The sequence below is a fragment of the Oryzias latipes genome, chromosome 17, assembly GCF_053564925.1.
Source record: "Oryzias latipes strain Hd-rR chromosome 17, Olatipes_Hd-rR_3.1".
NCBI lineage: Eukaryota > Metazoa > Chordata > Actinopteri > Beloniformes > Adrianichthyidae > Oryzias > Oryzias latipes.
In genome coordinates, this window is record NC_136253.1 from 25,313,975 (window position 1) to 25,336,449 (window position 22,475).

The 22,475-nt window shown below is 37.8% G+C and overlaps 2 protein-coding genes across 4 annotated transcripts; both read right to left on the minus strand.

The window, feature by feature from the left end:
• Positions 1-783: 783 nt before the first annotated feature.
• dpydb (dihydropyrimidine dehydrogenase b) lies at positions 784-12,946 on the minus strand. The gene is made up of 25 exons (XM_004079150.5): positions 12,697-12,946; positions 9,988-10,098; positions 9,830-9,912; positions 9,471-9,558; positions 8,810-8,971; positions 8,395-8,591; positions 8,224-8,305; positions 8,065-8,152; positions 7,873-7,980; positions 7,021-7,190; positions 6,735-6,945; positions 5,519-5,703; positions 5,083-5,298; positions 4,818-4,982; positions 4,365-4,433; positions 4,187-4,270; positions 3,985-4,105; positions 3,763-3,882; positions 2,664-2,806; positions 2,238-2,292; positions 2,034-2,155; positions 1,715-1,864; positions 1,570-1,632; positions 1,339-1,416; positions 784-1,256 (listed from the first exon to the last, which is right to left on the minus strand). The coding sequence occupies exons 1-25, from the start codon at positions 12,724-12,726 to the stop codon at positions 1,092-1,094; spliced, it is 3,066 nt and encodes a 1,021-aa protein (XP_004079198.1). The 5' UTR covers positions 12,727-12,946; the 3' UTR covers positions 784-1,091.
• A 2,403-nt stretch (positions 12,947-15,349) lies between these two features.
• Positions 15,350-21,501, minus strand: odr4 (odr-4 GPCR localization factor homolog). Of its 3 annotated transcripts, none has more exons than XM_020710971.3 (14): positions 21,415-21,501; positions 20,895-20,998; positions 20,693-20,800; positions 20,327-20,419; positions 19,733-19,839; positions 19,621-19,657; positions 19,222-19,365; positions 19,040-19,135; positions 18,070-18,117; positions 17,878-17,997; positions 17,687-17,801; positions 16,169-16,372; positions 15,909-15,962; positions 15,350-15,457 (listed from the first exon to the last, which is right to left on the minus strand). In XM_020710971.3, the coding sequence occupies exons 2-14, from the start codon at positions 20,991-20,993 to the stop codon at positions 15,387-15,389; spliced, it is 1,296 nt and encodes a 431-aa protein (XP_020566630.1). In that variant the 5' UTR covers positions 20,994-20,998; positions 21,415-21,501; the 3' UTR covers positions 15,350-15,386. The 3 variants fall into 3 exon arrangements, with proteins under 3 accessions (XP_020566630.1, XP_004079199.1, XP_011484936.1); XM_004079151.5 differs by having other exon boundaries at positions 21,308-21,438; XM_011486634.4 differs by having other exon boundaries at positions 21,363-21,436.
• Between the last annotated feature and the right edge of the window lie 974 nt (positions 21,502-22,475).

Sequence of the window (22,475 nt, forward strand, 5' to 3'; positions counted from 1 at the left end):
CTTCTGGTTGGAGGTCAGCTGGCACTTCATTAAAAAAATCTTGTGCAGTTTAGAAAAATAAAAGAGACATATATCTTTATAAAAAAAGTGTTATATTGGTTTCTATGTTAAAATGCATTTTGCTTTCTTTTAATTTATTTTTATTTGAATACTATAATGCATTTGTTGCAAATACATTTTTGTCTGTTTTTTTTGTTTTTATTTTTTATTTATTTTATGCATGTTGTGTGTCTTGGTTTCGTGTTGAGACTTAAAGGAGGCAAAGCTGTGGTAAATTCAAACATCTGAAAAAGGAACAAGTAGCATTACTAGTGAAGTGATTCTTATTTCATTAACTCAAAATATGCCATAATTTATAATTTTTGGGATTATGTTTCTGCTATTAAACTTATACCAACAAAAGTGCAGTTTAAACCTTTCAGTTACCTTCTGTAGTTCTATTCTTAAACATTTATTTAAATAATTTCTCTTTGGAGTTAATTGAAAACAGGCCTAAAGGAATTATTTATTTGAGATTTAAATAGAAAGAAAACGTATTTTGGTCTTGTTAAGAGTGTGGGAAATATCAATAAAAGTAGTATAAAATATGAATTCCAATTTCGGGACATTGTTTGCAGGTGCAGTATCTCAGACTAAAGATGTTTATTAATTATTTCATAAATAGTTTTTTATAGAATCCTAAAACTCATTAAAAAGCAGTTGCTTTTCTTTTTTAAATCTTTTAAATGAGTGTAAAATGTTCAAATGAGAAAAAAAAAGATACAACAAAAGTTTGTACAAGGGTATTTTTTAAGGATTTTATTAAATCAAAATATATAATTACATGGAAATATTTTAAGAGTATTTGTACACATATTTAAACTTGGTTATCTTGCAAGAAATACAAGGAATGTAAATATATCCTGGATCGATTTTAGGTCAGTGAATCAATATCGACTAGGAATCAGGTCGGCAACTACAAATTACAAAATCAATCGTTGTTAAAATGAATCATTATACCCCTATTTTTTTACCATTAAAAGTAACTGCTTAATGAAATATTGATCTTCCAAACTATGTAGGTGAAAAACATAGATTTTTTCTCAATCTGTTCAGCAGACAGGATTTATCGGTATACCCCTCTGTGGTATGTGAGGTGTCTTCCTGGTAACCATCTGGATGCAGTCTATGATTGGACACACAGTGAGGCACAAAGTGCAACCTGTGCAGCTGTCAGTCACAAAAGGAAGGTGGGTCTCTGGGTCGAACTGTATAGCCTGAATGACAGAAGAAAGCCATGTTTCAGGATAGAATATGATGGTGAATAAAAAAGGTAACAAAGAAGAAAGATGGACAGACCTGGTATCCAGAGTCATTGCAGGTCATATAACATTTACCACAGTTGATGCACATATCTTCATCTATCAAAGCCTGGACCTGAGAAAACACGGCAGGTTCACAGATTTGTCACTTTTTGTGTAAAATTCAAGAAACTTAAAAACTCTTGCAAAAAAATGAAAGCAATATTGTATCACAATGTATCACAGTACTCTTGTGATACATTGGCTATAACAGAAAGTTAACATTTACCTGCTCCATGTTGTCAAGTTCCTGGTATGCTCCAATGTGGCGTAATGCTCTGGCTATCACATCCTAGAAACACACACAAAAGCCCCACTTATTTCTCAGAAAAACGAGCAAATAGTTCCTGTAGAGGCGTGAGAGTGCTGCACACCTTGACTGCAGGAACAGGCTTTGGGGGGGTGTTGATTCTGCTGATGTTGGGCTGCTTTACATCTGTTTCACCAGCATCTCTGAGCTTTTTCTTGTACTTTGCAATAGCTTCGGTCTTTTGCTGGAGGTATGGGCCAAAGCTGGGGAGTCCCTACACACAAACAGTCGCAAATGAGAAACTAAAACTTTTTCAAACTTTGAGAAATAGGAATGGAAAAAAAAAGCACAAAATGAGTAGTCAACTTTTTAGAGTGTCAATAATTAGTCTAATCAAACATCATCAAACTTATCACTGTGTTGACAAAATTACAAGGTGGTACCTTGCCAACTAGCTCTTGTACTTTGGGAACAGATTTTCCTTTCTGATGCTTCTGAGTTGGAGGAGACTGACCATCCCAGTCCTTCAGTTCCAGGCTCTTCAGGTACAACAAGGCCTTCAGCCCTGAAAATAGACCAATATTTTCAGCAACAGCAGCCTGAACAAAAAGCTGCAGAAATACAGTACTAGCAATGAATGAACATACCCAAACAGTAATCTTCAATCACTGTGAAGTCCTGGTTCTGGATTGCACTGCAAACCTTTGAAATCAGATAAATAGGATTGAATTAAGAACATCAGAGGACTAACTACTACACTGTAAGAATTTCCCTTTCATTGGTAGGTAAGCATGTGTGTTTAAAAATACTTTCAATCATCAAAATAAAAGTTTATTTTAGCATCCAAACTACACAGAGCACTATAAAGAAAAATCAAAAGGTTGACTGAATGGAGAATGTTGGTTTGTTTCTTTTGACCAAATTTATTCACAACATATTCCACTAAAGCCAAACCATCAACAATTCTTAGTGGCAGCACCTAGTCATACCGTTTACATGTCTGTACATGTGCTGACAGTTATTCGCACGTGATAACAAGTTAGCAAAGTAATAAACAGAAGCTCTATGGTCACCTGCAGCACAGACGCCCCTGCATGAAGAAACTGCAGCCCAGTTTCTGCAGAGTCAATCCCTCCGGTGGCCAGAATAGGGAAACCTGGGATTGCTTTAGCAATGGCTGACACTGCTTTGAGAGCGATCGGTCTAATGGCATTACCTGCACACAAGTTTAAATATGTAGTTTACTGTGCAACCAACTCAGAAACAGTTTTTTTTTTTTTAAATTTAATCAAGGTGTGTACACATAAACTCCAAAATGGGACATACGGGTATATTAAAAATAAAATGATGGTCATAAGTTTGTGGACACCACTGGATTCTGTATATCAATTCTATTGTTTGTATTAGTAGTAAATGCTTAGCTAGTTAATGATTATACATTTTTTAAAGAAATGGTTCTATATCAACTAAATGGACACAGATTAAATATTTGCAAAGGTACTGCTGAAATAAATTAAAACATCAGCAGCACTAAAACGTTTTCAAAACAAATTAATAAAAAATCCTATCTATAGTTAGTTAATTTTTCGGAGCCTTTAGATTTGACTTTATGTAAAAATATAAAATAATTGTGTGTCAGCAATATGAAAATAAAGTAAAAGATTGTGGGCAGGACTATTGATACTAGACTAGAGCCATTGGCTTTAAATAACTTTTATTTATTTATTAATTCTGTCTATTTAATAATTTATATACTTTTTTTTAAAACGCTTCTGAATTGTTGGTTGGTTAAGTGCATTATGAACAACAACCAGAGTCTTAGCCTTGAATTGTTTTACATTCGGGAGTGTGTGTGTGGCGCTCTGATGGACAGATGATCTGCCTTTGCTCTAAGGTAGATGGGAAAGCTCCAGCGACCCCTGTGACCTTGCACAGGACAAAGTGGGTTTCGATGGGTGGAATCGAGTTGTTTAACTGCTCCTTTTTGTCTTAAAATCTTGCATCATAGCATGAATGCATCTTTTATTTATAAGTTGTTATATTTATTATATAAAACACACCAGCATGTTTACAAGAAAGATAACTCTTAGCAATGTATCACGCTTCACATACACTTTAATTAAATAATATTCAACAATGTGTTTTAATTCTTCCTTTGGGTTGAATTCTTACCCGACACCCCTCCATATGTGGTGCGCTTGGCTGCACCAACACCCGGCCAGGGAGAGCTGTCAGCCTTCAGTCCCATCAAGCCTGAGACCGTGTTGGTGGCCGTGACTCCATCTGCGCCGCCTAAAACACAAACAACTCCTGTTATGTCTGCGAGATGTTCCAGGTTGAACACAAACATTTTCCACCAGCATTTTAAATTTAGTGGAAGTAAAATGTCGTCACCTTCATGGGCAGCTTTGGCGATGTCAACAATATTGGTCACATTTGGTGTCAGTTTGGCAAAAAACGGAATGGAAACCGCAGCTCGCACCCACCGGCATATGTTTCGCACCAACACAGGGTCCTGAGGCAGCAAAAATCCACTCAAAGAAGGATTTGTGTAATATTTGTACAAAAGTCTGAGCGGTTTGAGGAGAACGTTTACCTGACCACAGGCCAACCCCATGCCCCTCTCCCCCATCCCATGGGGACACGACAGGTTCAGCTCCAGAGCATCTGCTCCTGAGGCCTAAAAACATCTCTGATGTTAAAGTTGTACTTGCCAAAGAATAATTACTTTCTTTTACGTGTTATAGCTAAGGTTCTGGTATGATGAGTCCTACCTCTGCCATCTTTGCCAGGACTGTCCAGTCATCCTTGTTGTAAGCACACATAATACTGGAGATCACCACCTGATATAAAAAGAGGAAAATGTTTTAGTTTTAAACATAATGCTGGGTTTCTAACATGCACAAAACAAAGTAATGATTATTATAAGTGTTCAGTGGTTTGTGCCTATGAGCAAACATCCAAGAGCACAAAACTTTATTTAAACAGGCTAAATAATGTAATTAAGTTTGCGAAGGTTTAAAAATGTTTGGTTAAAGAATGTGTGAACTACTGCTGGGATTATGATTTAGATGGAATTAGATTAAACTAAAAATAAAAAGATATGAAAAAAATGTTTTAGAACAATTTAACACAAAAACAAAAGGAATGTTTTTACAAAGAAATGTATTCATTACTGGTAAATAACTAACTTTAATGATAATTATTTTATGGTATAGTCTACGTACATTTTTAGGGAAGTCTTTCTTGAGTTCTGCGACAGACTGACACCAGTATGCTGCAGTTTTCTCACTGATGAGCTCAATGTTGAGGAAGGAGCCCAGACCTGGTCCATACAGAGGACCTGAGGTGGTTCCACGTACGATTCGAGGAGACACGTTTGTCACCAGGTCCTTCAGAAACACGTTTAAAGGGACTGTTTAAGTGCTTAAAATAATGGAATTTGTTTTGTTAGTATAAGATGTTTGGTTGTATTTGGATGGTTTACTCTACCTTATCCAGTCCAAATGTCTTGGTCAGAGCGAAGCCCCAACCTTGTTCGAAAGCTCTTCTAATCATAGCCGTGCTGGTGGTTGGAGGAGCAGAAGCAAGGCCGAACGGATTTGGGAATTTTATCCCACACATCTCAACACTGATGTCCACCTGGTCTATTGCACTGTAGAACAACGGCAGCTTTGGGGCTGTTTCTACTGTCTGTCCATAAAGAGACTGGGGAAAACAGCAGAAATGAGGCATTTGATTCTATTAAGTCAATACATTTGTGTTTTTATAACATAACTATCTTGCAGCACAATTCAATAACATAGGTTAAGCAAATGTAATAGGCAAACTAAGTTTTTAAGGATTAAAACAATAATATTAAATGAGAAATATTTGCCCATTGCTGAGTTGAAATTATGCACTTGATAGAAGCCAACAAGGTTTTTACCTGTATGTATCTGTGGATGTGCCACGAGGCTTGTTTGCCATCGTTCACAGACTCCACAGTGGTGTTTGCCAAACCTGCAACGTCTCCGCCTGCAAACACCCATGGCTCACTGGTCTGCATGGTCTCAGTGTTCACTTCTGGAGTCCCCCAGTGAGACAGCTTCACAGGAGCCATGGCTTCAGTCACTGCGCAGATGCAGGGCAACAACAATCCGTTTTGGAATGGAACACTTGAACTGAAAAGCATGTTCTCTGGTGTTCCCAGTCCCATCAACTTTTGATCTATTGTAAAAGTGTTCCAACTGGTCTGTTAGTTATGTTATGTTGTTTATAGCCAAAATTAAAAAACCTCTGTCGTTTTCTAGGACATAGTTCAATCAGAGACATAGAGGACATAGGACACAAAGCGGCAGGAGTTTATTTGAATTTGCCTCTCAGTTCTGGGTTGGACTTTTAGTCCCATCCCCATCCCCATTGCTGAGAGTACTCTGTTTACAGTCTCTCCCATTAGCTTACTCCCACCCCCAACCTAACATTACTGGTGCAACAAAAATGGCGATCAATATTGGAGCTATCCAGCTGTACAGTTCTGAGCCAGATGGCAGCTCAGATGGGAAAAACAGAGACGTACATGGATCTAGTTGTCTACAAGTAGATGAGTTTAAATAGAGTGGAGCAGGAAACCTGTGGCCCATCCAGTGTATCTTCTTCGTCACGCTTACGCTCTGTGTCCAATAGTATTTTTTTCCCCGTCTGATCCTGATTTACAGTTTGAATAAAAAAATACAAAGAAATGCAATTTCGAAACCTAATTTTCTAAATATGGTAAATATAGCTCTTAGCTACTTTCACAGAGGGCCCAAAGCAGTTTAGTCACAGTTCCATTCACCCATACACACACATTCACACACTGCTGTCTAAAACTGGTGCCAACTTATAACCACCAGGAGCAATGTGGGGTTAAGTGTCTTGTCAAGGGACACTTTGACACCTGGGCAGGCAGGGCAGGAACTGAACCCGCAATCTTCCGATTAGAGGTCGACGACTCGACCTTTTACGGCCTCCATCATCAGGATATTGCCACATGAACATGTTATAAACACCAAAAACCTCTTATTCATCTGAGTGGGTCTTTAAATACACCACTTTTTTTTCAGTTAGAAATGGTGGAGCTTCTTAGTTTGAGTTCAAAAGGACTGGAAAAGTTGTTTCCGTACCTTTTGGATCGTTCAGAATTGACCCAAAAGCGCTAATGATGTAATCAGCCTTCAGCTTAACAACTTGCTCTTCATCCTCCACCCAGTCCCCTTCCTCCGTCTGCTCAGTGCGGCAGAACTGTAACCCGGCAACCCTTCCATTCTTCATGATGACTTCACGAGGAGACAGGAAAGGCAGGAACTCGCACTTCTCCTCCTTCGCCAGCTCCATCTGATTAAAACAGGGCAGCATGTGCATTTGTCTATCTTCCCAATACATTCAGACATGTGTAAAGTCCCTCTGTACCTCCTCAGGAACTGCTCTGATGTTGGTGAATCCTTTCCTGAAGCAGACATACACCCTTCTGGCTCCACAGCGAAGAGCTGAGGTGGCACAATCAAACGCAGTGTCACCGGCCCCTAAAACAATCACCGCTCCTCTCAACTCCGGCAGAGCAGAGCGGCACTGGCACATGCCTGGTGGGACAGAAGCACACAGTGATGCAGAACTGCCTCTGGATAAACTTACAAATGTGCCTCTCAGGACAAATCAAACCCAGAAACCTAAATGTCTTCCTTTAAAATTCATAATCTGGATCCATTTGACTGAATTTTGAATTTCAGAAATGCAGCTGATCTGGCATTGTAGTAGCCTTTGAAGACATTCCTCTCAAAAAGTAAAAGAAAAATTTCAAATCATCATAGTGTTTTAATGGGCCCAATGAGATAACACACTTAGTTTTAGTTCCATCATGTCTCCAGCACGTTTTCTCCTCCTTATAATCTTTGTTTAAGCCTGGTTTTTCTGAAGTTCTCTTCTTTACAAGAAAACATCTCCTCCTTTCGCGGGCATTACTGAGACTGCTTAGAAGATCAGCATAGATGCAGTTCTTCAGATGGGATTAATAAAAGGGACGCGGTAACAAGGAGGTATCCTCCTAAAGTTGTTAATTTGCTTTTCACGCCTCAAGATTGAATATGAAAAAATTGATGGATTAAACTCTACATGTATCTGATTTAAAATGCTCTTTTTTTCATAAAATGAGTGTGTTTACTTTTTCATGTTTACTTATTATGTTGAAAAAAAATATGTCTCAAAGAATGAATTTTGTTATGAACTGGACTATAAAGTCCAAACTGAGCTGGAAGCTCCTCTCACCTTTCTTGCTTGCAGAAGCCACCAAAGGAAGGAAGTCTTTGGAAGTGAAGAAGCCTTGATCCCCAGTTAAACCCTGAAAGATTTTTGCTCTGTTGGCCTGGGGGAGACCTAGATTCGCAGAAACACTCATTCACATTTACACACCACATATGATGAATGAAAGATGACTGCAGCCTATCAAAGGACTCTCACCAATTCCAATGAAAACAGCTTTAAATCCCTCCTTCTTCAGCGATGTCAGAGTCATTCCATTCACTCCTAAACCTTTCTCGCAAACTACCTGCAGATTAACAGGGCTGTTAATAGAAAACCTGTGAAAATTTTAAGCATACAAGATGTCAAAATTAATACCTTGACTCCCAGATCCTTCATTAACTCTATTTCAAACTGGACTACCTCATAAGGAAGACGAAACTGAGGGATTTCTGAAGTGCTGTGCAGGAAGAGGACATCATTTCTGAGTATTAGATTTATGTCTTTTCTTTTCTCATGCTTTTTTTGAGATTCTGCAATTGATGGTACCTGAGCCCTCCGATGTACTGCTGTTTCTCAAAAATAGTGATGTTGTCATAGCCAAGGCGAGCTAGGAAAGAAGCACAGCTGATCGATGCTGGGCCACAGCCAATCATAGCAACAGGTGAGTGATACGATTCTGGCATTTCATTGGGTGGTGGGAGTTCAGGACTCCTGATCTGAGGGATTCCCATTTGACTGAATACCTGTAAAAAACGACAGCTGTTATTTAATCTACATAATTAATGCATTGTTCTGTAGATATGAGGTATAATTTTTATTTTAGGTGTAGGAGATTTTTGTTTAACAATCCAAAACAAGCAGCAGTAAAGAATTACAGCTTTTGATTGAGGTGGGAACAAGAATAATCCCCAACTTTAGCTTAAAGGAGACATGAAGGTGATGTTAATATTTAATGTTGTACCTCAGTGGCAAACTGCTGCAGTCCTCCGATGTTTATGGGTCCTTCCTCTGAAGCATAGAGGTTGCAGCCCCCGACACACAGCTCGGATGTGGGACAAACCATCCCACAGGTCAAACCCAGAGGATTGTCAGACAGAATGACTCGTGCTGCCCCATAGTAATTCTGTTGCATGAAGAAAAACACGTTTATTGAAAGAGAAATCCTACGGAGTACTTTTTAAAGACAAAGACAAGGGTTCCCAGTGGTCTTTTAATAATGATTATGCCATTTTTAGGCATAAAATTTTTAGGCAAATAAAAAAACGTATTTTCTGGGACATAGTTTTTGCAGAATGGCAGTAGTAAAAATTCACCTCTACATAAAGACTGTTGGCGCAGGGTTATCCTGCCCCTACTTCCCAACATCCATCTGTTTACATGCTCCACCGCTAGCTTACAGCCCCTCACAGTGGACTGATTGCATTAACCTATGTTGTGTTTAGACTCAGTCATATCTCTTACAGTTTTTCAATCAGCTGTGAAAACTGAATTCACGTGGAACCTACCTTTTGCCCCTTTTGAGCCCATGCACACTTCTAATCCATGCCCCCCCTCTGCTAACCTATGTGGGGTCCCTAAACACATGTTCATACTAGCGTCACAGTGTGTTTTCTGTACTGGACCTTGTTGGCGATGCTTGTTATAAAAGCTTTGATGTCCAGGTTGGTCGGACAGCTCTTCTGACAGGGAGCATCGGCACATTTCAGACACCTGAACACAGATTTCATTACATTTGTTTAAATATTAACCTGACAGTGGTTGGTACAAGTTTGTTTGGCTAAAATGTGTTTAACCTCTTTTTTTGGCAGCACTAGTCAAACAAACAAAAATGAACATACAGTGTAAGACATTCTAGGGGGCTGAAAAACTTTCAGGAAATACAAAAACAATGTTGTGCTGTTTATAAGTATGTGTTGTGTCCAAGTGAAATTACAAATGACAAATTCTGGTAAGAAAAATCAAAAGATTGATAAAATTGTACCTGTACGCTTCTCGTAGAGCTCCCCTCTCACTCAGTGTTGTGTGCTTAATGTCATCAAAGTTGTTCTCCAACTTTACACAGAACTGAAAAAGCAGAAAAAGATAAAGAAGTGAGGCTCAACTTCAACACACTCCTTTGAACTATTGTGTGTGTCTCACATCACAATTCTTTTCAGGGTTTCTCTTCCAGTGTTTCTTTTCCTTCTTCTTGCTGGCTGTAGATGTGATCTGTGCGTGTGTCTTTACTCTGGGATTGAGAGCCAGAATACTCTGAAAAGAAAAACAGCATGATCCAATAAAAGCAAAATACTCTAAATGGAAATAGTAATTATTCTTTAAATAACTTACAGGGAAAGACTTATACAAGTGGCCAGAATGTACCATCAAGTGCAACTCAATGGTTATTTTAACCTGTCATTCAGATTAAAGGTGATTGATTTTGTATTTATTCCCCAGGATTTCAACGCTACTTTTGTTTAACGCAAGAAAATATTCTTAACAATATCTTTTCCAAAATTTGACAGAGCAAAAAATATAACAAAACTAAAAATGTAACTTCAGCCCTTCTTGGCTTCTGCATGTGGTTTTGAAACAGACTCCAATTTTTCTTTGCAGAAATGTAACAAGAAAGAAAAAAATGAACTCCACAATAGTAAATTCCCTTTCATCACTCATAAACAATGCTTCACTTTAGTAGAGTCCAACCCCTGTTGGTCATACAGGGAAATTAATATTTTAATAATAGTACTTTTTTGTATTTATTTGCCCTACATCAGCTAAGATGATTACTTTTAGTAAAACATTGCCAAAAACTAACTATGCTGGTAAAACCAAAGTAGAAGCAAGTTACTTACAGGTTATACAGAAAAACCTTTTTCCAGCTGTTTTCTTCAATATGATCTAAACATCCTAAACCCCCAACCAAATTTTTGAGATGTTATTGTCAAATGCTGTAATAGGAATAGGAGAAATTTGCTGTTCAGACTTTTGAACATTCCTGGAAATCTGGCATTTTGAATGATTGGTTTCAAAGTGATACGATAACAGCAAGATGATAATCTTAGGCTTACTGACATTTTACACATGACAGCTAAAACATTAAAATTAAATGTCACGAAGGCGAGTCCTTAATACAAAATTATTTATCCAATTAGATCAAGAGTATTTAAAACAAAACAGCATGTTAGAGCAGAGTCGTGGTAACTCTGGCCTGTATAAAATGTAAACCTTACATAAAATGTGTCTAATTTCTGGTCAATTTACTAATTTATTTGAGATGAGACAGTCTTATAATAGACTTAAGGGACGAAAGACTTAAGGGACGAAATGACAAAGGTTGCTGTGTCTCATATCCAGTTTGGATAGACTTTGATAAGCATGATGCTTCAGCTCTGTCCCTTTTGGTCAATGTTGGTTACTGTTTAAAAGTAGTTTAAAAATGTAACGCTTGAAGAACTTCCAAGCTTCAAACTTCACTCACAAATGTGATTCTGACAAAAATCCTGATAGATTATACAGATTTAGATTTTTTTCTAATGCTGTTCTCAATACAGAAAATAAGTCATTTGTAATTTTTTTTGTAAATAATTGTTTTCTGCCCCTAGTCTGGATAATGTACACTTTGCCACATGAGTTTTTCAACCCCCATTCTGTTGCTAAACATTTACTACATGCTCAGAATCTCTTGCAAAGGGAGACTCCCCCTTTCCACGAGAACACCGTGTCCCCCCCTTTCAGCCACGTGCCACTGATCCTCATCGAGTGCATAATGCACATGTCTGGTTGAGTAATGCTTTAAACATTTTGAATTCAACTAATTTCACCCATGAGCAAAGTTAAGGCTTTTAAACTGTGATAACTGGCCACTTAAAGAGAAAAAATTGTAAAAAAAAAGCAAAGGTCCAATGTCTGGATTTTCTTTTACCCAAGTGTATGACTTTACTTTAGAATCTGGTGATGCTTATAATGAAAAATGTCACAGCTGAAGCCTGGCAAAGGTGGAAAGTCTATTCTGAGTTCTGCTGCATTTAATATTTTTTTATTCCAAATTCTCACTTCCAGGACTCTGCAGGGACATTGCTTATGTCCTTTGGGCCTCAGTTTGGGTTTTTCACTTGCACGGCTTAAAAGATTTCACAAATTCAATTTTGTCATTTTCCAGAAGTTTTTACATCTCTGTAGAATGCATATTCATGTAAACTTTTTCAGATGTTTTTATTTTTATATTCCTTTTTGCATTAATGCAACGGTTGCAATTTTCCTGCAAAATTGTGCAAGATGGACTTCCTTCCTGCTGCCCTGTTAAAGTTTTTGCAGCCATTAAATCTGCTTCAATGAAAAGGAAATGTTTCCATCTAGCTTGTAGATCACAGCTTCATTTTTCTTTATTTGGAGCATTCACTTAATTATTAATTAATCAAATAAAAAATTAAAAAATCAAGAATTAATCAAAATTTTAAAAAGGTGACAACTCTGAACCTCTACTCCGGAAAGTGTGCCTCCATTCTCAAGGTTATATTTTAAAACTATTAAATGCATGGCGTTTTTACTCTGTAATGGCTTTAAACTTCCTAAAAACACTTGGTTTTCCAGAACATAATTGTGAAATGACTTAAAAAAGGCAAATTTCACAATCTGTTTTTCTGAAAAAAGCCATACAACTAAATTGACCTCATAGTATTTTAGTGGATGTGATTGGAAAAGTAAATTAAGACAAAAGTCTAAATCTCTGTGTCTTTAAATGATTCTGGTTTTGATTTTCCATCCAAATCAACCAGTAAATATAAACAGAACATTTTAAGCTTTTAAGTTGTTTGATCAGAATACTAGAGTGAGACTCCGGTAGCTTCTTTAGCAAGCACAATTTACCTCAATGTCTGGAAGATCTTTACTCAGCATGTTTCTGCCTCGATCAGCAACAAAAAGGTTTTTTTTTATATAGTGAAGGAGATCCCAGCAGGTTTTTCTGGATTAGATGCGTCCGAAGCACTGTCCGGGACAGCTCTGATCCCAGGAGCTCCAAAAAGTGACTGTCTCAGTTGCTTGCCCTCTTCCCTCTCTTGCAGGAAAGGTCAGACAACGTCACCAACTTTGCTTCCTTCCAAATGCCCGCTGGCTGATAGGTGGACAGTGGGCATGTTTCCAAGTAGGCTGGACTTGACCTTTGATATGGGAAAGAGTTAACATTGTAATCTTTTGAGTTCAAAATCCACCTCTGATAGGGGGTTGAGGCCTCTTGGCATTTTTTTCACCGTGTACAGGATTGTTAATCATTTTCTGCCTCAAGTGAACTTGTTTTCTGGTTGTATAGGCTTAAACATTCTGATAATAACTTAGTGTATTACTTTATGATTTAAGCAATGCATGACCCATTTGTAAAGGCAGACATTTCAGAACTGAACCTACAATGAAGAGGACGGGAGCACGATTCTGCCAAATGTGTCCCTTCTGCCACTGCTGCGCTGAATAAGATGAGACTTGAGGCAACTCCCACGTGTTTATGCTGCTTTGTTATGTTGTGTAATTTATACTTTATGTGGGGCACACAAAAAAACAATGTCACAAATGGAACAACATACACTATCTGATGCTAAAAATGTAGACAAATATGAAACACCTTTCTCAGTCAAAGCCAATGTGATCTGTTAAAGTCAAAGCCATGTGTTCAGGTGCTTTCAGGTGTCAGTTTTTGGGTTGCTTGTACGTCAATCAATAATGCAGGACCCCCCCCCCCCCTCCTCAATTTGCAATTAAAGACAATGTTAGTGGAATTAATATCTGCATATAACTGAGGACACATAAGAGAATACACACAGGTAAAGAGGTAGAACTCAAGCACATTGGTTTCCCTTCTATTTTTATCAAGTGTGCTTCATAATTATTATAATAGACATATGTCTCGTCACCTCAAATCCATTGTTATAGTCACAGCCTAAAACCTGGACGTACTTTACTTTTAAGGTTTAGCCCATTTGTGGAACTGAATTGGTCCCTGTGCTTGATTTATGATTGACACTTTTGAGTCCCTTAAAAATTAGATAAGACTGAGCTGCTGTTTCAGTTGTTGGAAGAAGCATTTGGATGCATGTTTTGTGTACACAATGTCATTAGCAACTACAAATGTGTTTTAAAAAAAAGGTTATTTTTAATTGCCATGTTTACTTTTGTTTTACTATATTGGCATTAAGTGACTGTAATACCACAAATACGTCATCAAATGTTTCCAACAAATCTACCAAGTAGATAAAGTGCAAAACATCCAAAACCCTTCATTTTTAAGAATATTTTTGTGCATTTTGCGTGTTCAAAGTACGTTTTTCAGCTTCAAAAGCACAAAGATGTGCAGCTTGACATATCAAATCATTGTGAGGACTTGGCTTATCATTAGGCACACTCTTATGCTAGAGTATGGGTCTGGGGGAGTTGCTTAGCAACAAGGCAGCAGGTGGTGCCCAGCGCTGCATGGCCTCCTAATTGGGCACCGTGCTGTGCGTTATCCTGTTGCATTATGAGTTTAATAAAGATTTAATGGTTGATGAGTAGCAGAAAACATCTGCAGCTTAGGTTCTTTATACTTTAGTTTTGCTCACAGGCAGAAATGTGTAGCAATGCATCATCCCAGTTATATTACTTTACTCCTATAAGTAACTTTACTGAACCCCTACAAGATCTACAATAGTCCACTCTTTTATTTTAATACTTTTCTCTACAAATAAGTGATATTATTAATATTTTGAACATTTGTTAGTAGGACAACCCTAAATTTGCACATTAGTTGTTAACAATAAATCAAATGCTACGTCAAAATTGTTTATTAGGACATTTATAAATACCTGATACATTTTTACTTTTGCTATAAACAGACTTTTGATTAACTTTTTACTTATTTGGAGAAAATATATTTTGAAGTAAAACTACTTTTACATCAAAAGTGTATTCGTTATTTGCCACAAACAAAACAAACCAAGCATACAGCGATGCAGTTTGAACATAATACAACATTTGCTGTTCATTACCTAAAAATGTTCATTCGTGAAACCAAAATCAGGACATTTTATTTTAAATTAATTAGTTTTGTTACCGGTAAGTAGAAAACACCGAAACACTTCCATGTGTTAGCTGTCAGAACCTCTACTAAAGTCACCATCATTTGTTACAGAACGTTAGTTGGGATATAAAGGTCAAAAGCAGCCGGCATTTTGAAATAATTAATTTGTGAGACTAAAATACTACTTGTAAGATCAAAAGGAGCTCATTTAAACTCACAAACTGTAAAACATTCAAATAAAACATGAATATATTTCTGTGTAATTGCCTTTCAGCCTGTCCATTTGCTCCCAAAAACACAGTCAAATATGAACTTCGAGTTTTAAATCCTATTATTTTATTATTCTGAATGTTACATTGGAAAAAAGAAAATCATGTAATTGATTAAAAAATGACCCAGTGAGTCATGGGTAAAATATAAAAATTTAACTCTTTTCTCATTTTGCAATTGACTTGCAGAAAATCAGCAGAAATGTTTGAAACAAACAGCAGATTTTATTGGCAGTTACACGTTACATGTCACTGAAATAGATCATAGAGGCAGCTGTGGCGAGAAGGGCGGCAGCCGCAGCCATGAAAGCACCTAAACCAGAGAGAGAGAAAGAACAAAAGGACAAAAAGCATTAACACACATGTAGAAGTAAGAATCAGTGAGTGGCAACGAGTGCTGAACGAGGCCAATTCAAGAGAAATCCCAAAAGCTGGAAACTGCACTTATTTACACTATAATAATTCACAACTCTTATTTTTAGTCAAATACAGAATATACTATGCTGTGTGGATGACAAAATAGTATCACCTGATAATGTCCATTTATTCTTTCCATTGTAATCACAGGATTACTGTGTCAAACCCTCTTATACAATAGCAATTTAATTTTACAATATGATTGCAAAGAGGAGTATTTTTTATGAAAAAGATATCCTGGGGAGTCTGTATGTCTCAGCTAGCACAGAAACAACCGTTTCCTCCCAGAAGAGCTAGAAGAAGAGGTCTGACATAACAAATGCATGAATTTATAAACTCAGACTTACCGATGTAGTTGTTCCTCTTTGGCTCCAGCTCTTCATTAGTCTCCTCAGGGGGATCTTAAAACACATCATGAGGACAAAGCAGGGAAAATATCTAAAAGATTTCTACTATTCCGTTCAAGAGATTTTAAAACCACTAATTTAAGATTAAATGAAAAAACATTTTAAAAAAATTGTATTTATTATTGTGTTGGGATCCTGAGCCCCGACCCATCAAAGCATGGACTCTTCTGGCCTGGCACAAATCAGAGCAATTCTCTCACCTGTGGGAAAGCTACTCTGTGTGATCTCTGCTGTCATTTCCTGTGTGGTATCCAAGTCTTCCTCAGCTGTATCGATGTCCAACATCTCCTTCAGTCGATCAACTATTTCTGACAGTCCCTCGTCGCTGAACTGGTAGTCGCACACATGCAGCGACCCTGAAGCTCTTAGTGGGCAAAAGATGCGGCGAGGAAGACAGTTTTCCTCTAAAAGAAAGAAAGAAAAGAACAGAATTTGGATAATTATTAAAACTTTAATGGAAAAGACATTCTGGACGAGTAATGAATTGGACACGGTTATAAACTTTCCCCTTGATTTCTGATTTCAACTTCCAAAAGCTAGAAAAAAAGTTTGACTATTTTTTGCCTAAGAGAACACCTGAAACAAAAGTCGATTCAAATATTGAAAAGTCACATGTTTTCTGCTTAAATTCTTTTCTCAAAAAGCGATTTGTGGTGAAAGAATTCAGCAAAAGAATTATTCATAAAGTAGGATACATGAACATCAACATTTTATCCAGTCAAAACTATTAAAACTACAGGAACTTGTAAAATATCAACCTGTACTAATATCATTTAAAGCATACAACTACTTATTGCCAAATAACATCCAGAAATGATTTATAGTAGGAGAAAATCTAAAAGGAACAGGAAAATTTAAAATACCAATCGCACCAATCTCTGTAGATTTTGTGTGTAAAAATAAAAACAACGTAAAAATATTCTTAAGTTTGAAATGGGCACAATACACAAAAATATGATAAATACTAGAATATTCCCATCGAACGGTTCAGGCGTACATTAATTTCTAATGATGCACACTTCAAAGGCCATTAACCCGCTTATACCACGGTCATTTAAAAAAGAAAAAAATATTCAATAATTCTTTATTCTTGCAATTATTTTAGTTTATACTGCTTTTCTCACGAAAATTTAACTATTTGTTAGGTGGTGTGGCGCATTGTCATAGTAATATGACAAGCCATGTCTATGCTGATCGTCACCATAGGTTAAGTAAAGCATCAGTTCAGAGAGAAAGTCCTCTTACCACTTGTTTTTGTCCAGATGATGAATCTAAAGTTTGTTTTAAAGAAGACAGCGCAGTGATACAGAACATTTAAGCTATGTGACCGGAACTTATTTTTCAGATGTGCATTATCACCGTGGATTATCACTTTTTAACGCACACCCAGCAGCCAATCAGAATAGAACATTCACCCAGACCATCATATAAATAAAGATAATAATGCAGACATTAAGATTTTTTTTTACAGTGGACAATTTCAAACATGTTTTGCATTATTGTTATTATCTATAAGTTTGCATCATATAGATTGTGTAACATATTTAAAATAAACAGAAAGGAAAAGGATGTTATTGAGATTGGTCCAGGAAAAAAAAAAGCTACGGTTCTCCTTTCAGAGAACTGTCCCCCTTTACTGGGACTGGCTGGCCATGAACTTACCCACAACCCTGACCTGAACTTTATACAGTTAGATGTAGATGACTAGACAAGCAAACCTGTCTGTTGTTTGTCCCCACTGGTGTCCTTGATCTGCTCCTCTGACGCCAGCGGCTCATCCAGCAGCATCTGAACCCTTGTGGCCACCGTGGAAATTGCATCCCTCTTCAGCAGCTGAACCCAACAAAAGTTTAAATTAAATTCCTTGAGTACTTTCTAATTAGTATTTCAAACTAGATCATAGGATTACCTTCTCTGCGAGTTTGACTTTCGGTTTGTGAGTGTGGAGGAAAGCTCTGCAGTGCGCCGCTCCTCTGACGGACACGCTCCCTCCACATCGCTGCAACACATGTGCTGACCTCTGCTCCTCCTGTCAGACAGGTCACCAAGAACCTTAACCATTTCATTCATTCTACTCTGACTAAACTGTTGTTTCCCTTACCACTGTGGTGAGCAGCTGAGCTGTGTATGTCTGTCTCACATTCCTCCTCTACAAAGGAGAGTTGGACATCGCATTAGAGTTACACTCCTGTTTAGTCTAATGTCTGGCTGACCATCAAAGGTCTCACCGTCAGTGTTGCATCCAAAAAAAGAAAACACAAACAATGTATTCCTAATTTTTGGTTTCTTTTTGTTTCAGTTTTTTAACAACAGAAAATGGCAGCACCTATGTGCTAAAGGTTCTGTCTCCAGAAATTAAAGAATAAATTCTGACAGTTCCAGCTCATTTCTGACTTGTTGACTGTTGATTTAAAAAAAAGTTATATTAAAGAAAATACTTTTATTATTGTCACTTTTGAATTAAAGCAGGCTTTAAGAACAGACAAATTCTTCGTAGCATTGTGGAAAATAATCACTGACTGTTTATTTTTATAGAATAAATGCAGATGCTTGTCTGTTTTTCTTTTTTAAGGGAATAAGAGTGTCATAAAAATACCATCAAATATTATTTTGGTCTATAAATTTTAACTATTGAAGATTTCACCAGTTTAGGGGGAAATTAAAGCCTAAAGCCGAAACATCTATTTTTTTTAACTTTGTAGAAAAGAAAAGAAACCAACAAAGATGGGAAACTTGCAGGTTTGGCATTTTTTAGTACTTTTTGCCATTTTCTTCTAAAACTGTTGAAATACATAGAAAAAGTGGATCTTATGTTTTATTTATTTATTTATTTTGTTCAACCCAATGGGTCAAAGCAAGAACAGAAAATAAAGTACCATTTAGACAAACAGAATGGGTCTGTTAGCAGACAACAATAACCCCGAAAAATAACTTTTAAAGTTGTATTTTTTTTTAAGTGATATTTGTTAAAGTTTGAATGCCTGTTGTTTTTTATCAAAGTAGTAACATTTGGAACATGAACTGACTTTTTCTGATTTAAAGTTGAATGAATGAATTAAAATTGACACAACCTGGCCGGATGTCAGCTCTGAATCTTCTGGCAGCTTTTTACCATTGATTAGAAAAACTGCATTCTCTATCTGTTGTGTCCAAACATTCAGTCCTTCCTGAAACAAAAACAGAATAATAAAAAATACAACCTAAAAGAATCCCAGTAAACAGCATCTTTACATGAGTGTACAGACGTGCTAACCTGAAGACATTTGTGTGCGCTTCCCTTGGTGGTTCTGCTTTCTGGCAGCGGGATGAACAGGTCAACGTTCAGCCAACAAGACACCGTGGTCCAGGAGGAGCCCACTCCAGACTGGTACTTCCATTCTGCAGGCTTTGCTGTGCTCTGGAATACCCAGTTTATCTCAATAAATGCTTCACGTCTAATGTTTAGGTTTGCATCAAGATTTTCTCATGTCTGGATAAACTGATCAAAAAGTTTATTTTTAAGTTTCTATTCTTTGTTAGCAAGTTAAAAAAATTAAATGAGTACCTTTCTGCAATACTTTGCTAAATTTACTTATCTAAATTCTAAAAAAAAACGTAGAAAAAATGTAAAAATAAGAATATATTATAGATTTTAGGGAAAAACAGATCTGACCTTGGGGTCTTTGATGTCAAAAGTCCGGCAGACAGTTCTTATGAGAGAATTAAAGAACAATGTAATTTATGAAAAAGTCACTTAAAAAAACAGCATTTAAAAAAAAGGATACTTTCTGGTTTTGGGGTTAACGTGGAGTGTGACACAGTCTGTGACATCGTCTTCTGCAGGGCTCCACTGCTGCTCTGATGAGATCAGTTTCTCCACTCCAAACACCAACTACACACACACAAACACCTTTCCATCAATGCAGTGGTTTAAGCAGGTTGTTGCTATGTGCCATACTGGTTGAAACCATTTATAATATTAAGGTTCAGGTAAAATGCTTGACCCTGTGAATCCCTTGTGGGGCCACAAGACAACCCAACTACTGTTTGGTGAAGGCAGGGTACATCACAAACATGCTGCCAGTCTGTTGAGGGAACACACAGTCAGACTCACATGCATACCTAGGGGCAATTTACAGATACCAATTAACCTATGTAGCATGTTTTGAGCTGTGGGAGGAAACCGGAGTGCCTGGAGAAAACACATGCATGCGCAAACTTCACACATAAAGGTCCCATCCAGGATTTTAACCAGAGTTTTCTAAGGCTGTGAGACAGGAGCGCGAACCACTGTACAGCCGAACCTAAAAAGATTAATTGATCACAAAAGTTTTTTCCAAATCTGGCAGAAGATGGGCCACATATATGTTGTGTCATACCTGTCGAAGCGTGGTTACTGTGTCTTTGGCATCAGCATCAGTGATCATAAAAACTCCCAACACTGTAAGGCCTCCGGGTAACATCCTGGACACCTGGACACAGTACCAAAAAACAGACTTAACAATTAAAAGGTTCCTGTTGAGCAAATAGCTGAACACACTATAACCTACCGGTAATAGTGTATAACCTACCGGTTATAGTGTGCTGGGGATGTATCTTAATGTATTGTGTATTTTGTTTTTCAATGTCATATAAGCCCGTGTGGGCTGGGCACATTAGTGCATGACACTTAAATAAATCAAATCAAAATAAAAAATAACATTTCTATAAACTCACGATTGACTGTTTATTGGGATGGAGCCTACCTGTCGGGCATGCTCAGAGACCCACTCTTTGTCAACAGTCTTTCCTGCAGACTCTTCGTCTTTGGGTGTTGGAGCTGCTATGACAACATAATCTTTTTGAGCTGAACTCTGAAAAAAAGTATGAAAACAAGTTACAGTCATTCATGAGCTTACCCAAATCACTGGTTGCATAAAGTTAGCAGAAGTCAGTGTGAAAACACACCTGTCCAATGAGCAGACCCGTAACTGGACCAGCTTGTTGAGGGCACAGTTTAGAAAGGTATCCTTCTACATCCTCATCAACTATGTAAACACGACCCATGGTGCCTAAGGAAGAAACACTAGTCATGCACAAGTGTGTATCTTTCTCAGTGTTTTAGTAATTAGACAACAGACGAGAACCAAAACTGGAGAAGAAGACTAAAGAGTGGTTAAACGCTCATTTTTTAATGCAAAATTATGCCTGTATTGCAAATATACATTTTTTATTTGACTAAAAGTTGTCACTCTGTGCAACCTTATGTTTTTATTTAGCCAGTAGCTTAATCGGCAATCACTGAGCTGACCAAACTGCAGCGAAAAGTTAAAAAAAAAGAACTGTAGCGTTAGATTTACGTTTTTGCTTTCATAAAATACCTGAAACAAGCAAGACAGAGGCCAAATAGGCGCAAGAAAAGTGGTAAAGGCTCACAGTCTTGACGAGTAGCTCTGTATCGTCAGCAGACACACAAAACACAAATTACCACAATCCTTTGCCTTGATCCTCACTTCCGTCGTCTGTATTTGACGTAACAGTTGATTCAAACGTAAACCATCAAGTCGTGAAATGTCAAACAGGAAAATCTCAACAGTTTCCTTTCAAAATAATATAGTGCAAAACTTACTGTATGAGGTCGTCTGGAGTGGCAGAGAAGTATGTCAGAGTAGTTCAGGACATGTATGAGAGAAGTATGACGGTGGTGAGATGTGCTGTAGGTCAGACAGAGGAGTTCAAGGTGGAGGTGGGACTACACCAAGGATCAGCTCTGAGTCCTTTTTTGTTTGCTATGCTGATGGACAGGCTGACAGACGAGGTAAGACAGGAATCTCCCTGGACAATGATGTTTGCGGATGACATTGTAATTTGCAGTGAGAGTAGAGAGCAGGTGGAGGAACAGCTAGAGAGGTGGAGGTTTGCTCTGGAAAGAAGAGGCATGAAGGTCAGTCGTAGTAAGACAGAATCCATGTGTCTGAACGAGAGGGACCAAGGTAGAAGCGTTAGGTTACAGGGGGCTGAGGTGAAGAAGGTGCAGGAGTTTAAGTACTTGGGGTCAACAGTTCAGTGTGATGGAGAGTGTGGAAAAGAGGTGAAGAGGCGAGTGCAGGCAGGTTGGAGCGGGTGGAGGAAAGTGTCAGGAGTGTTGTGTGACAGAAGAGTGTCAGCAAGACTCAAAGGAAAGGTGTACAAGACAGTGGTGAGACCAGCTCTGCTCTATGGGTTAGAGACGGTAGCAGTGAGACAGAGACAAGAGGCTGAGATGGAGGTAGCGGAGATGAAGATGTTGAGGTTCTCCTTAGGAGTGACCAGGTTAGACAGGATAAGGAACGAGTACATCAGAGGGACGGCTCATGTTGCCTGTGTTAGCGACAAAGTCAGAGAAGCCAGACTGAGATGGTTTGGACATGTTCAGAGGAGGGACAGTGGATATATTGGTAGAAGGATGTTGGAGATGGAGCTGCCTGGCAGGAGGGCAAGAGGACGGCCAAAGAGGAGATATATGGATGTCTTAACAGAGGACATGAAGTTGGCTAATGTTAGGGTAGA